This window comes from Tenrec ecaudatus, chromosome 10 (assembly GCF_050624435.1).
Source record: "Tenrec ecaudatus isolate mTenEca1 chromosome 10, mTenEca1.hap1, whole genome shotgun sequence".
Lineage (NCBI taxonomy): Eukaryota > Metazoa > Chordata > Mammalia > Afrosoricida > Tenrecidae > Tenrec > Tenrec ecaudatus.
In genome coordinates this window covers 98,391,814-98,407,761 of record NC_134539.1, presented here as the reverse complement: position 1 = coordinate 98,407,761, position 15,948 = coordinate 98,391,814, and the positions used below count along the sequence as shown (strand labels likewise).

The 15,948-nt window shown below is 49.1% G+C and overlaps 1 protein-coding gene across 1 annotated transcript in view; it reads left to right on the top strand.

Moving 5' to 3' along the window:
• Positions 1–15,948, top strand: part of GAS7 (growth arrest specific 7) — a 286,948-nt gene that overhangs the window by 181,867 nt on the left and 89,133 nt on the right. The window contains exon 2 of the mRNA XM_075561056.1: positions 4,905–5,025. Coding sequence (XP_075417171.1) covers positions 4,905–5,025 — 121 coding nt within the window. The remainder of the gene's footprint in view (positions 1–4,904; positions 5,026–15,948) is intronic.

Sequence of the window (15,948 nt, the reverse complement as noted above, 5' to 3'; positions counted from 1 at the left end):
GTTAGCACGCTGCGTTTTTCCTCCCCTGCTCTTCTTTTTGCACCACCTGACCTTTTCTGGCTTAGTACCTAGTCCTAACCCTGCAGGTACACCTTCCCTGTGGGTTCCAGCACTGGGCTTTTGTTTGTGTGTGTTTCTAAAGGCCCTCGAGGTGGGCCAGTGGCATGTGCTCCACTACTAACCTAAAGGGTGGCAGACCAACCCAGCCAGCAGTGCCCCAGAAGACGGGCTTGGGGTCTGCTTCTGCAGAGATCATGTGCAGCCGAGAAAAGCAGGCATAACAGGTGTTCTCGCGTGTGGTGGTGTGGTCAGGAGTTTGAGCGTCAGTTTCTCAGGGCTGTTGAAACAAAGTGCCACAAATTGGGAGTCTTGGAAGAACAAGTATTTGTTGTCTCACCGTTCTGGAAGCTCGGAGTTCAAATCAGTATGTCATCTTGCCCGCATGCACTCTGAGATCTTTGGGAGGTGGTCGGTCCTCCCTGATCCCTCCCAGCCTCTAGAAGCCCCAATGGCCCTTGACCTCCACCTGTGGCTCAGTCTTTCCGCAGCTACCTTCCTTTTGTGTCTGTTTGTCTTGTCTTAAAGAAGCCCTCATGGTTAATGAGTTACGTGTTGAGTTGCTAAGCTCAAGGTCAGCAGTTTGAAACCACCAGCCACTTCTCAGGAGTAAAATGAGACTTTCAACCTTGTCCCATAGGGCAGCTATGAGTCAGAATGGACTCAGTAGGAGTGAGTGAGTGAGTGAGTGAGTGAGTGAGTGAGTGAGTGAGTGAGTGAGTTGCTATTGTTAGGACTCACCCAACTCACCTGTGTTATCAGGTGACATCTGCAAAGACCCCCTTTTCCCATCGAGAGCACACTGACAAGTGTTAGGGAATTATGATTTCACCATATCCTTTTGGGACGAGGAATCATTCAGTCCAATAATTTCACCTCCTTGGGCAACAGTGTTCTCAAGTGTCAATGGGCTTACATTGATGCCACAACGCTATTAGGCTGAGTTAACCAGAGTCATTTAGAGAGGAGCCCACGGATTGGGTGGGTTAGGTGTTGGGCTAATAGGTGCTCACCTTGCCTTGTTTTCTTCTTTCTCTTCCTCCCTTTCTTCCAACCTTCCTAACCACTCTATTCATCATCAAGTTACTTGTCTCCCATGCAGTCCTGTCTGCCAGTCCTGGATGGGTCAGGTCTGTGTGCTCCTGCTTGGCACGGGAATGCTGCCTGAGCCCGGAATGGCCGGGGTGCTGCTAGCTGTAGGCCTGTAACTGGCTGGGCAGACCAGTGCTGCCTGGCACCAGGAACAAGAGGCAGGAACGTGCAGGGCATAAGGCAAGGCTTTTATTTGAACAGTGAACATTCATCATGAAGCATATGCAGCAGCCACCCCAAGGGCCAAAATGGTGTGTGTTTACAGGAAACCCTGGGAGCCGCGTGGATTTTATTCAGGAAGGAGGGGCAGGTGCGTCTTCAGCCTCTGGGAGCTGTGTGTCCCTGCTTTTCATATTTTCTTGTTTGCCTGACCAGTGACCATCAGCGACAAGAACTGCCTCTTTGGGCAGGGGGATCAAGGACTAAGGATATTTAAGAGCTGATTTGCTTTTAAGTTTATGTAGCCAAACCAAACTCGCTGCCATCGAGTTAATTCTGACTCATGGTGACCCTGTAGGGCAGGGGAGAACCGCCACCTGTGGGTTTCCTAGAATGTAACTCTTTATAGAGTAAAAGACCTCCTCTTCCTCCAAATTAGGTAGCCAAGGTTCTATTTTATAGTCCAGGCATCCTCAGACTACGGCCCGTGGGCCACATGCGCCCACTGAGGACATTCATCCAGCCCGCCGGGTGTTTTGTCCTGTTTGGGTTTTTTACTTCAAAATAAGATATGTGCCATGTGCATAGGAATTTGTTCATAGTTTTTTTAAAAACTATAGTTTGGCCCTCCAACGGGTCTGAGGGACAGTGAACTGGCCCCCTGTTTAAAATGTTTGAGGGCCCCTGTTATAATCAGTTGACTTTCCTAAACATCAGTGCTTTGAACAGGTTCACCTGGTACAACCCCCTCTTTGGATCAATTGTATTTCCACTCCAGAGATACAGAAGTTGAGCCTACATTTTCACAAGATTCCCTGTAGGTTCTGATTGAGTATAGCTAGGTGGAAATGCAAATTGTCAGCAGGGGTATAGAACCAGAAGAAACTGGTTCCAAGGCCTGGTGAAAATGCTCCGCAATTGTGGAGGAAACTGTGGACCCTCTGGACACTCTGTCCTTGTTTAAGTGGTCTTGGTGGCCCTGTTTGCTAAGTAATGGACATCCAACAGCAAGGTTGGCAGATCAAACCCACCAGCTGCTCTAGAAGAGAAAGTTGAGGCTGTATGCTCCATAAAGAGTTCCAGCCTCAGAAACCCTCTGTGAGTCAGAGTGGACTCAATGGCAGTGGGTTTGTTTTATTTTTATTTTTCTGGGGTGGGGGTGGGGGACTTACTTAAAGGAGCTGAATAGTCGGGCTTCTACTCCCGTAAAGAGTGACAGCTTCAGGAATCCAGAGTAGTTCTACCCTGACCTATTGGGCCTCTCAGAGACAACATGGACTCGGTGCCAGTGAGTTTGGTTGATTTGGGGAGGGGGCGGCAGGAGAGGTTGGGAACAGCTCATGTGCTTGGCCACTAACCAAAAGGTTGGAGATTTGAGTCCACTCAGAGGAACCTCAGGAGAAAGCCCTGGCCATCCATTTATTCTCAACCCACTGAAAGCTCAGCCATCGAAAGCCGCACGAAGCCCAGCTCCACCTCGCACACGTGGAGCCATATGAATCAGAGTTGACTTGACAGCAAATGGTTTGAGTATTGTTGGGGTCTGGAGTGTTCGTCTTTATTTGTAAATTTTTTTAGCTTTTATTTTAATGTTTATTGAAGAAAATGTAGACAGAGCAGATGAGGAAAATAAAATAAAAATTGCCCAACACAGGAAAATAAGCACTATGTTAGCATCTGTACTTACATCTATTTCTGTCCCCCACCCCCACTTTTAAACTCTTACTGGGATCTGTGAAGGTATATAGAGCAAATTGGTTTTCCATTCAGTAATTCAAACACATGTTGCCTCTTGATATGGTGTGCAGTACCCACAATGCAATGGCTTTCAGCCTACTTCCTTCCTGTCTTCACCACTATCACCTCCTTTCTTACCTCTTCTTCCTGTCAGGGTTCATCCCAGGGAAAACACCCTTGTCATCACCCCTGATGGATCACTCTAAGGAGTGTGTGCCTCCACAGTGTCGTGGTTCACCTGCTCGGCTTGTCTGGTGCTTGGCTGAGGGCTGAGCCACAGGGCCCGGTTCAGTTATAGGCCTGAAGAGTGAGTGTCAGCCTCAGACTCGAGGCTTCCACCAGTTTTTATCAGACCAATAATCCTCTTTTTTTTCTAGGATTCTGAGTTCTCCCAGTAAACCTTCCCCTCTGTGCAGGGCCCTCTCTTATGATCCCTTGCTTCAGTATTGTGTATGTGCTTGTCTCCGACTTCTTAAAGAGTCAGAGTAATACATGTGCATGGTTAGAAGCAGTCAGATGGTACCCACATGGAGGATGAAAAGTAGATTGTCTCTTCTCTTGGTCAGATGGAGTTGCACACCTAGCTCACCATTGATTCTCTGTGTGATTGTTGAATGGTATAAACCTCACTCGGCTGTGATTTGCATTAGTTACTTCTGTTAGGTCCACACAGCAGGCCCTGAGCCTCAGCTGCTGCTAAACTGTGGTGGGGGTGAGGTGTTCTATGGATTTCAGGATTCAGCTTCCACGGTGGGGGCACAGGCAGGGAACGTGGTCCCTTGTCAAGCACAGCACCACCTTCTGGGGAGGTACTGGTGATTCTGTAGGAAAGCCTTTGCCTCCTGCGCAGGTGACCTGGACTCGATTCTGGGCCCGTTCCCCTCATGTTGTCAGGTGTTCTTGAGTCAGTTCCAACAAATGGCGGCCCTGGGTCCAACAGAACAGAGCACTGCCCAGCCCTGCACCATCCTGACGACTGTTCGTATGTTTGAGCCCATGGTTACAGCCACTGTGTCCATCCAGCTCATGGAAGGGCTGCGTTTTTTTCCTCTGTCCCTCCACTTTCCAAAGCATGAAGTCCTTTTCCAGGGACTGGTCTCTCTTGATAATGTGTCCACAGTATGGAGATGAAAACTCACCTTCTTTGCCTCTCAGGAGCATCCTGGCCGCACTGTGGAACATAGCCATTATCCCTTGATCGGAGGGGACTAGAAAGTTGCTACCGTGCCAACAGGTTTCAGCAGAGCTTCCAGACTAAGAAGGAAAACTTGGTGGTCGGTTTCTGAAAGCCGCCAACAAACCCCATGGGTCACCACTGTGGTCTGATGTGTAACTGACTGTGGAGATGGTGCAGGCCTGGGCAACAATTTTTCTTCCTCTGGAACATGAGGCTGAGCCACCTAGTTGCTCCCACTCTCAAACCCACTGCCACTGAGTTGACACTGACCCATAGTAGTGACCCTAGAGGACAGGGTAGGACGCCCCTGTGGGTTTCCAAGACTGGAGTTCTTGGCTGGAGCTTTCTCCCATGCAGCAGCTTGTGGTTTCGAACTGCTGACCTTGCCCAAAGGCCGCTAACAGTAGCAATAATCAAGAGGAGGAAGTCTCCATTAGCTGAGGCTGCTTCCCTTGGTGCTCTATGGGAGCGTCACTCCTGCTGGGATGGCTTTGAAAGAACAAGTGCTCCCAGTGCGCCAAGCCCACACCACCTGCTATCTCCCCCAGGGTGCCCTGGAAGCCCCACACTCCCCAACCTGGGAGCTGCCCCTGGATGGCTTCCTCCGCCTCTGGCTTCCCAGGCTGTAGACAGTGGCAGACGATGGCAAGACCTGTGTGACCTTTTCTTTCCTTCCCTGCAGAAGCCTGGAATGGTCCCCCCTCCGCCCGGAGAGGAAAGGCAGATAGTCGTGCTCCCCCCTGGCTGGCAAAGCTACTTGTCCCCGCAGGGCCGGCGTTACTATGTCAACACCACAACCAATGGTGAGTTCTGCTCTGGCAGACGGGTGTGTTGTTGGGGGTGGGGGGGTCTCCGCCTCCTTCATACAGCCCCTATTCCCAGTTTCAGCTTTCTCTGCAGAAACCAAAACCAAACAAACACATGCCGTGAGAGTGATTCCGACTCATAGTGGCGCTCTAGGACAGGGGAGCACCATCTTTCTCCCTCTGCGTGACTGGTGGTTCCGACCTGCTGGCCTTGGGATTAACAGCCCATCTCATAGTTACTGTGGTACCCAAACTCCCTCTGCAATGGAGCCTACCGCCCTCGCCCCATGTGGGGTCTGTGTCTGGGTCTTCAGAAGGAAGGCTACTGCCCTTGAAGGGTGGTGTCCATTGCTTAAGACCTCACAGCCACTTAGGCCTCCTCCCTGAAGCCTAGTCTCCTGGTCTGGGGCAGTGCCTTCTAAACAGGCATCTTGAGGTTCCTGTCATCCAGATGCAGGCTGAAACCACACCCAGTCAGTATGTTGCTGCATGGTTTGTCAAACTTTGAATGTGCTCATGAGCACTGAACCCGCAAACCGTGACAGATGGGATTGTGTCCTAACCTCTGGATTTTGTCTGTGCTCTGTGGTGGAGTCAGGATTGACATCTGCCTCGCCTCTGTGGTGGAGTCAGGATTGACGTCCGCCTCGCCTGTCTGGAGTCAACCTCTCTCGATATGAAAGAGTTTCAACAAGCAAGGAAGACGCAGAAGATGAGCAAAGGATGTCAAGTCCCACGAAGCAAAAGCTCAACAGAACTCAGAGAGCGAAACCCCTTCCTTGTGAGCCAGGGCACCAGATGTGGACGTCTCACCTCCTCAATGAAGAACCCTGGTAGCAGAGCGGGTTAAACACTGGGCTACGAGCTGCAATGCCAGCGGTTCAGATCCACCAGCTGCTCTGTGGGAGAATGGAGAGGCTCTCTACTCCACTCTGTACTTGAGGCTCACTGTGAGTCAGAATCAACTCAACGGCAGTGAGTTTGAGCCTCAGAAACTGTGAGGAAATACATTTCTTTCCGTTGAAGCTGCCCATTTACAGCTAGTAGATGGTGACTGAGTTCTGTCCCGGTGGGACTTCCCTTGTTGATTGTACAGTAGAAAACCCAGACCTCGACACCAATCCGTTCCAGAACGCACGTCGAGATGCAATGCAGTTGAGTTCTGAATCAAGTTTTCCCATAATAAATAACTGAAAATGGATTAATCCATTCTCGGCCACCAAAATTTTACGTTCACTTAGTTTTTAGAACTACAATATAATCCATACCTTGAGATTGATGAGGGTCCGGATCTGTGGACATGGATGTGGAGAGGAGGGATGGAGAGAGAGTCATTGTCTGGAAGGAGAATCCCCGTCCATAAAATCAACTGGAGCTGCTTTCAGGAGTTTATTCCCTTCTTTACCTTTCTTCTCTAGGATCTGGCTGGATTTCTCTAAAAAAAAAAAAAATATCTCTCTAACGTGGTCTGCTGTTGGCACTTCCTTAACTGTTTACTAAAAGGGTTTACTAAATTATCATCAAAAATATCGATAGCATGGTTAACCAGTTCTTTATCATGATTCTTTTCATAAAACTCTTTATTAAGACCCATGTTTTTTAGCTAAAAACAGTACAAAAAGTCACAAAAACTAAGAAAATTATAGCAAAACTCCTGGCACAGGTTTAAACCAAGCACACTAACAATGCCAACTCACACTGAGTGACCGAAACACGAACTGCTTCTGTCTACAAAAACCACGTGCGGCAGGTTGGAGTCAGATGTTTTGTTCGAGCTCCGATGAAACATTCTCTCGATATTTTGCTTCGAAATCCTATTATGTCGAGTATTGATGCAGTCGAGTACCGGGGTGCTACTGTAAATCGAAAACTGGGTTCTGCATGTGGCTCACCGGGCGGGCATTTCTTGAGCATTCTTTGGGAAACCCTTGGCTGCTTCAGGCCATTCATTCTAATGCAGTGGTTCTCCACCTTCCTCATGCCGCGACCCTCTCATACAGCTCCTCGTGTGGTGGTGACCCCCCCCCCACCATAACATTATTTTCGTTGCTACTTCATCACTGTCATTTTGCTACTGTGATAAATCGGGCAACCCCTGTGAAAGGGTGGATGCTCCCCCCAGGGGTCGCGACCCACAGGTTGAGAACCACTGTAAATGGCCGATGTGTGTTTGTTGAATAAGACCTCACCACTACTGAAGGAACCACCCCTACCCCCACCTGTTTATTCCCTTCCGAGCCTGTTGTCACCAGGAGCGTGTCTTCCTTCCTTCAGGGATTGGGGACTTTGGGCAGTGTGGCATTCTCAGGATGTGTAGGCTCGCTGGCAACCTACAGCGTCAAGAAAGAAAACTGCTCACTAGCTCACAGTGACCCGTGTGTGTCAGAGTAGACCTGTGTCCCTGTGCACGTCCAATGGCTGCCCCCTTTCGAAAGGAGATGATACAGGCTTCGCCTAAGGTACATTTGGGTGGACTGGAACCCCGGATCTCTCCTCTTGATGAGCAGCCACAGGCTGAACTGTTTGCCCCAACCAGGGACACCTTGGCGCTTAGGCCCAGGTGAGCAGGGCACTGTTGCAGGAGGTGGGTGCCAGCTCAGGGCAAGGCCGACCCAGCTCACAGATCTCCCTGGAGCTCTGCTGCTCCCATAGGAAATCACCAGGAGAGGATTGGAACTGGGAAAACGAGATCTGGGAGGAAGCCAGGCTGCGCATTCAGATCCACCCACCTGCCAGCTCGGGTTTGCTTTCTGAGTCCCCTCATCCGTGTCCACCTGTCTTGAGGCTCCCCTGGCCCACTGCAGGGACCACGGGTGTAATTGGCCTATGAACCTGCTCGGGAGGGGTACTGGAGACAGGCGAGGCAGCTGCTAGGCAGAGAGAGCACCAACACAAGAACACAGCTGACAGCTGCCACTCTCTCTAGCAGCTTGGTTTATCGTATCCCTGGCAACCAAGGCCTTCTGCTCCAGGACTGTGGCTGGTTGAGGTAACCAAGGTTTCTAAGAAAAGGGAAGTGGGACTCTTTCTGACCATTCTAATCTTCAGCTTCCCCAAAGCAAGCCCAGGAGCCTTGTCCTGTTACTAGGAACCCGAGGTGGCAAGAGGGGGTGTGTTTGCATGCAGTTCACCACCTGTACCCTGCACACCTTCAGCCTGATGGCCCCTAGATTCACGTTTTCCAAAGTGGGTGCTACCACCACCTCCTGGAGGGCCCTGGAATGATCCAGGGTGCTGCAACCGCAGTTACCTATACTTTATCCAGGTCAGCAGTTCGAAACCACCGACCCACTCTGTGGGAGAAAGGTACAACTTAGTGTGCCCATCAAGAGTGACCATCTCAGAATCCCACAGGGGCCGCTCCAAACAGACCGTGTTTGAGCATGATCAGACGGCGGCAGACAAGTTCCCTCAGTCATATATTAGGATGCCTCAAGGTATATAACGAAATGAAATCACTCAAAATGTTGGTTTCCAAGGAGATGGCAGCCAGGTAAACTCAGGGCTGAGAGGTCAGGTTGGAAGGTTATAGAGACTTGGTATCCCTGTTCCAAAGGGGTCATCTGAAAGTTTGACCCAAGGGACCAGGGTGATCACCTGGGGGGTGAGCTGGGGCATTTTAAAGAACACGGATAACTGCGTTCATGAGGAAAAAAGCAGGGGAAGCTGCGTCAAGGAATTTGTAGGCAATGCCCTGCTTATTCTTTAAGGGGGGCAAGGGCTCGCCCACAAGTACGTCTTTGGAAACATTATCTCACCTGTGCTACATCCCTGGTCTCATCCCGTCAGACTTCTTTGTGTTCCCCAAACTTGGAGAACATTGGAGATGAGCACATCTGGGGTCCCTGGAGGATGCCAACCTGCTGTTCCGTTGTGGTGTAAATGGAAGCGTGTCGAAGCCTGCAGGGGTGGGTCAGAGAGATGGAAGTGCCCCCAGCGGAAGTGCTCAGAACTAGATGGAGGACATGCCAAGGAACGCGTTTTACACGTTAGTAGTTTCCTTTGATCAAGAACTCGTTGGGGTTTGTAGCAATACTTTTTGACTTGCCTTCCTGTCGCCGAGCCTGCAATGGGAGAGTTGCCCTTTCCACAGCCCTGGGGTGTGCAGCTCACTGACAGTAGACTTGTTCGCCATGCTGTTGAACCGTTACCCTTACCTACTCCCACATTTTCCTTTCACCGGAACAGAAACTCAACATCCCTGAAGCTTGGAGTCTTCATTTCTCCCTTCTGCCCCGCTGAGAAACTCTTGCAAGCTTTGTTCTCTCAACTTTCCCTCTCCTGGGTGTTTCTCATACCTGGGAGCTGCAGGAGTTGACCGGTTGTGAATGACATATTTCACTTAGCATGATGTTACCCTGGTTCAGCAGGCTGAAGTCTGCGGCAGGACTTCATTTCTCCTCCCGGCTGCATCACATTTCATGCATCCAGTCATCTGTTGGTGAACATTTAGGCTGTTTATGGAGGAGGATTTTGAATTAAGATTAGTAAGAGAAGGGAGAGAGAGAAAGGGAAGGGCCTGGGGCCAGGCGGACAGCTGAGAAGAACCTTCCTGAAGGCAAACATGTGTCCTTTTCGGTGAAGACCAGAGTAGAGTCTTAGGGGACAGCCACTTGACACCAGGGGCAGGTTGTTCAGGTTTGAAGGCCACGTTCGCACCATCGGTGAGTTGATTCTGTCTCATAGGGGACTGGTGAGGACAAAGCAGACCTGCTTTGTTGAGTGTCCAAGGCTATAAATATTTACAGAAGCAGATGGCCTCGCCTGTCTTCCATGAGCGGCTGGTAGGTTCAAACCACCTCAGTTGGCAGCGTCCCCTAGTGCTTCACCCACTGCATCACCAGGGTTCCTTAAGGGTCATGTCCATGCCATTTTATCTAAGGAGATGGGAAGCCTGGTCATCTTTTTTATCGTCCTCTGCTTGGAGGTTCTGTTTGGTTTTGTTTGGCCAATGGCATGCTATTGGCACTCCCTTCGGTAGGAAGCCCTGACCTAAAGGCTGGCTGGCTTTTCTCTTACAGGCAGGCATTAACCTTGTTCTCCTGATCCCTAGGAGAGGGGGCTGGAGGGGGGGACACATTACTCCCTCTTTCTTCGGCTACCTTTATTTCAAAGACTTCCCAGCTTCTCCTTAATCCCTAATCTTTTCTCTCTTTTTTTGCAAAGAACACCCAGGCAAAATAGGTGTTCTATCACTGGTATGTTGATTAAAACCTGCTGCCATCAAGTTGAATTTCAACTCATAGTGACCCTGTAGAACTGAGTAGAATTGCCCCCTGCCCCCATCTGGTTTCCAAAGCTGTCACTTTACAGACTGACTGCCCATCTTTCTCCCAGGGAACAGTTAGTGGGATAGTGGGATTTGAACCTCCAGCATTTTGGTTCACAGCCAAGTGCTTTAACTACTGCTCTACCAGGGCTCCCTCCTGTTTTTAGGCCCCACACCAATGGAAGTACTCAAGAGTGTACCATTTATATTTGTATTCCCTAATCTGCTTAGTGTTCTAATCAGTTTAGGATTTGTGGATTGGGGATTTTCACAGGGCCGGACACTGCACACTGCTTGCTAGCCTCCCGGGAAGACCAAATCAAACCAGACAAGGTCTCCAGTGGCAGAGACCCAAATGCTAATAAGACCAGAGAGCCAGCTCAGCTGATAAGCATCAGCGGCATTAGCATGGCCACCTGGAGCCTCAAGGAAGGACCTGTTGGCTTTCATCGGGCCATCAAATTAGGCTCAAGCAGAGGTCACCACACAAGCAAAGGCAAGACAGCGGAAGAAAGACTAACGCATCTGCCATTGGTAACCAACTAACAGGAGAAGTGGGGTGGGAGGGGGCTCTGATCAGCAAAAAGCCTTAGGAAGCCTTCTGAAGAGTTGGTCAGTGGGAAGCTGTGGAAGGATTTACAAATGCCAGCTTGCGATGTTCAGCATATCCTGGGGTGCACAACAGGATTGGAGAACAGGAACCATGGAGCCCCAACAAGTAATAAGAAGATACAATAATAATAAAGGCCAACACCACGCCCACAGCAGCAGCTGGCCAGGAAAAGGTAGACTCTACCCAGCAGGCTCAGGTAGGCCAGGGAGAGTGAGATCTTAGATTCCTCCCAGTTTTCTGTCTTGGGCAACTGAGTCATGCAGGGAAGCTAAGGGGCATGAGATTGGAGAACAGGTTTGGAAGGAAAAGGATCTGTGGGGGGTGTAAAGTGTGGTGGGAGGGCTTCAGGGAGGGGGGCCTAGCTGCTGTTTGGAATGATGGATTGTGTAGGGCAAGAGACACCAAGTGAGTCCACAGTGTGGCAAGCAGAATGAATTTCGTCTTACACACCCCCTCACACTGACCACTTTCATCAGCAGAGCGCGATGATGGCATGAGAATGCAGGTCATCAGCCAGGACACCCTTGTGGGAGAGAGCCCTGCAGGACAGCATCTGTTCCATGCCAGGCTTCCCTTAATCAGTCCCACCTCCCACCAAAGGAAACAACAAACCCAGTAGCTGAGTTGACTTGACACATGGCGACCCTAGAGTAGAAGTATCCCTTTGGGTGTCCGAGTTGGTAGCTCTCAGAAAGATGAGGTTGTCTGCTCTAAAGATTTACGAGCTCAGAGCAGAACGCTTTATCCTTCTCCTGAGGAGAGTGGCTGTTGTGAGCCGCTGACCTTGTAGTTAGCAGCCCAATGCTAACTACAAGGTCAGCGGCTCACAACAGCCACCGGCAGTCCCACGAAAACAAAACAAGTTCAACTGCCATCAAGTCAGTATTGAGTCATGGCGACCCTGTGAGGGCAGGGTAGAACTGCTCGTAAGGGCCCTTGAAAACTGCAACTCTTTATGGAAGTATAGAATGGTGGTTTCAAACCTTGACCCTTGTGGTTGGCAACCCAGTCCTTAACTCACTAAGTTAACAAGGCTTCTTACATAGTTCCACCAAACCCAAACTCAACTCACTGACATCTCTTTGGTTATCACTCAGTGAGACTGGGTAATGACAAGGTAGAACTTCCCCCTGTGATTTTCCTAGACTCTGACTCTTTACAGGAGTAGAAAGCCCCGTCCAGGGCTCCTTGACAACAAAGCTGGGCCAAATGGTAAACAAGAAGTCTCAGAGAGTAAATTACTATAACAATGCTGTCACTTTCTGGTAGCTTCATCAAAGCCCCCAGCATGCTTGATGAGATTTCAGGAAGCCTGCCTCTCCTCCTAGTCCCCATCAGTGCCTGTGACATTGTAAAAAAAAAGTCCTTGCTGGGGTTCTGGTAGACAAAGAATGCTGTCCCACAGTCTTAGAAAGTACTCCATTTCCACCAAAAGTTAGCCCTTGTTGTCAAAAATGGGGTGTTTTGTGCATTGGAAGCTATTCTCTCTGGCCTTCCCCGGTAGAAAATCGTATTCCAGGAGATAACAATGCATGAGTATTTGTCTCCATTTATAAATTGGAAGGCCAGATATACATGTGTCCTGGCTTAACAGTGAGAGGACCATATCCTTGCAGGGAGAGTGGCCCGTTAAGATGGTGCTTAGAAAGCTTTTTACCATTTGGATATTGCGAGGTATTTCAAACCAGTATTGAGAATTAATTTTTTTTAATTGTGGTGATATACACGGTTATTTTTGTTTGATGTATACGTCAGTATCTTTCATTTATTAATCTTTAGTACACAAGCATCTGTCTTTTGTATCTGTATGTGAAACAAATCCATGGACACACATATATGTGTATAAGAAAGAGATTTATATACAAGAGCAATTGAACATTGAGAAAACATCCTAGCCCAGTCCAGATCAAGTCCAAAAGTCCGATATTAGCCCATATGTCTGATACCAATCTATAAAGTCCTCTTCAGACTCACGAAACACATGCAATGAAGTCAGATGCAGGACGATCACAGACCAGTGGATAGAATTTTGGATCCAGTGTCATTGGAAATATCTCAGCGTTGGCAGGGGTCTCTTCATCAGGGTGGGTCCATGTGTCTTGTCAGCCTTCCCTTGCCTGAGGTACATGCATGATCCAGCGTCTGCCCTTGCTTCCTTTGCCATCCCTTGGACTGACTGCCACCTCAGAGCTTCCCTGTAGCTGGGGTTCTTTTGCCTGGGTTCCCCCTTTACCCCCCTCACCATTCCTCATGTTCACCCGAACCAGTTTCTTCTCAGAAAGACCTCTCCCTACCCCTCCATCTTAAATCAACACTGCAAATCCTCTCCTCTCTAAACACCCTTCAGCTATGAATTATCCAATGAAAATGTTTAAAGAATCTTTTTAATATTGTTATAAATGTAATTATAAATAGAAATATAAAATATAATTTAATAAAGGTTCGTCACTTTTACTATGAAATCCTAGGGGGTGTCATCCAAATTATATAACCTAGACTCGATTCCAACTTATGGTAAGTCCATGGGACAGGATAGAACTGTGCCTTTGGGTTTCTAAGGCTGTTAAATCTTTTCAGAAGTAGAAAGCCTCACCTTCCTCCCTCCGTGATGTTCCCTCCCTCCCTTCCTTCCTTCCTCCCTGGGGGTTTTGAACTGCTAACCTTGTGGTAACTAGCCCAACATATAACCCACTATGCCACCAGGACTTGGGGCAAACAATGGCTCCTCTTCGGCTTAGTTATCTCAGTCTTGGCTTGTTTTTGTATATAATGTTTTTTGCTTGTTTGTTTTAATCACCGGCGGGGGGGGGGGCTTGGGGGAGGCTCTTGCAGCTCTTAGAACAATCCATACATCAATTGCACCAAACACATTTATACATATGTTGCCATCATCCTTTTCTAAAATTTTCTTTCTGTTTCAGCCCTTGATATTAGCTTCTCGTTTTCCCCTCCTGACCCCTTGATAAGTGATTATTATTTTCTACCTTGCAGGACTGGATAGGGTAGAGGTTGTACACTGGTGCATATGGGAGCTGGAGGCACAGGGAATCCAGGGTAGATGATACTTTCAGGACCAGGGGTGTGAGGGGCGATGCTGGGAGAGTGGAGGGTGAGTGGGGTGGAAAGGGGGAACTGATTACAAGGATCCACATGTGACCTCCTCCCTGGGAGATGGGCGGCAGAGAAGGGGGGGAAGGGAGACTCCGGATAGGGCAAGATATGACAAAATAATAATCTAAAATTATCTAGGGCTCATGAGGGAGGGGGAAACGGGGAGGGAGGGGGAAAAAGAGAACCTGATGCAAAGGGCTTAAGTGGAGAGCAAATGCTTTGAAAATGATTAGGGCAAAGAATGTACAGATGTTCTTTATACAATTGATGTATGTATATGTATGGATTGTGATAAGAGTTGCATGAGCCCCTAATAAAATGTAAAAATAAATAAATAACATTTCATTGAAACCCCACCACTCCTTGTCCTGGGCTCTCTGTGGCTGACTCTGCTACAAGGGCAGGAGCGGTGTCTGAAACGGAGATTATGAGGCCCAGAAAGCCAAGCGTTGTTAACTGCCTAGAACGGGTAAAGTCGGACGGCCTCTAGTCGAACGAACACCAGGAGCCCTGGTGACGCAGTGGCTACAGCCTGGGCCACTAACTACCAGGGCAGTCGGCAGGTTGAAGCCACCAGCCAGTTCCATTGGGGAGAAGATGAGGCTTTCACTCCTGTAAAGAGTTACAGTCCCGGGAAACACGCAGGGCAGCTCTACCCTGCTCTATAGCCCTTGGCTCTTCAGGTTACACATCAGGACAAGCCCTCCCATGTGCTAAAAGGACTTTCTCAAAGGTGGTGGTGGTAGCTGCCCTCAAGTGGATTCCCACACACAGTGACCCCTGAGTGCGGGGCAGAACTGCCCCACAGCGGTTTTAAGGCTCTGGCCTTTCCAGAGCACATCGCCAGACCTGTCTCTCCAGGTGCCCTCTGGGCCTGAACCGTCAGCCTTTCCAGATTGAGGTCCGGTACTTAACCACCTGCGCCACTAGGAGATTCCCCTCTCAGAGTTGCCTGGCCATTTCTAAGCCAAGCCATGTCTTCCACCTCAGCCATCTCATCTGTTCTTACTTGCTTCCGTGGGCTAGCGCTTGGTGGTGGGTGCCCGAATTTGGAATGAGGGCAGCTGAATTCATGGATAGCCAAAGCGAACATGGTCTGACGCCACATCTATTTTAAGGGAAGGGTACCTTTCTTGTTAGCGCCTCCACCCAAGCTCGCAAGAGCTGAGACTTGCTCTCCAGAGCTCTCGATAAGGAAGCCATACGTATAAATATTTTATTATGTTTGTAAATGAAGCCTGGAGGGTTAAGCCAGGGTTTGAGCCGTTGGACTTGCTTGTTAAATCGTAGGAGGCAATTGTCTTGATTTCTTGTTTTAATTTTTCCTGAAAGGAGTAGATTCCCATTTAACTTTATTGAGCCAGGAGTTGATGTGAGTGTCTGGCTAACCTTCCAAGGGAAAGACTTCTAAAAAGCCATCTTGGAGCTTTTCTTTGTTACAAACTAATTAGGTTCCTAACTCCTCCGACCGCAAAGCCCTGATATTACAGTGCTAATAAAAGTCGCCCTGGGAATTGCCTATCGACAGCAACATCCATCTATCTTCTTCTGTCCATCTGTGCTGAACAAATGTCAGACGAAGAGAATGTTTGCATGGGGTACAGTCTGCTGATCGAATTGCTTCTTTTTACTTATTTTTGCCGTGTACTTATTTCTTCTTTTAGCATGATTATAGACCCTAAAGCTAGCTATTTACTTATGATTAGGTGTACTTCTGCCTCCCAAGGCCTCCATTTTGGTGCAGTGGGTTAAGTGTGGGTGCTCACCATGGGGGCAGATGAGGCAGTGTGCCTCTCTGCACAGATGCTCGGTCTGGGGAGCCCCACGCAGAGCAGTGCTCCCACCCAGGAGGGTCGCCGAGTCAGAATTGCCTGCATGGCAGTGAGAGTGGTCACGTCCCTGTGACCGCCAGTTTTCAAAGCCAAGA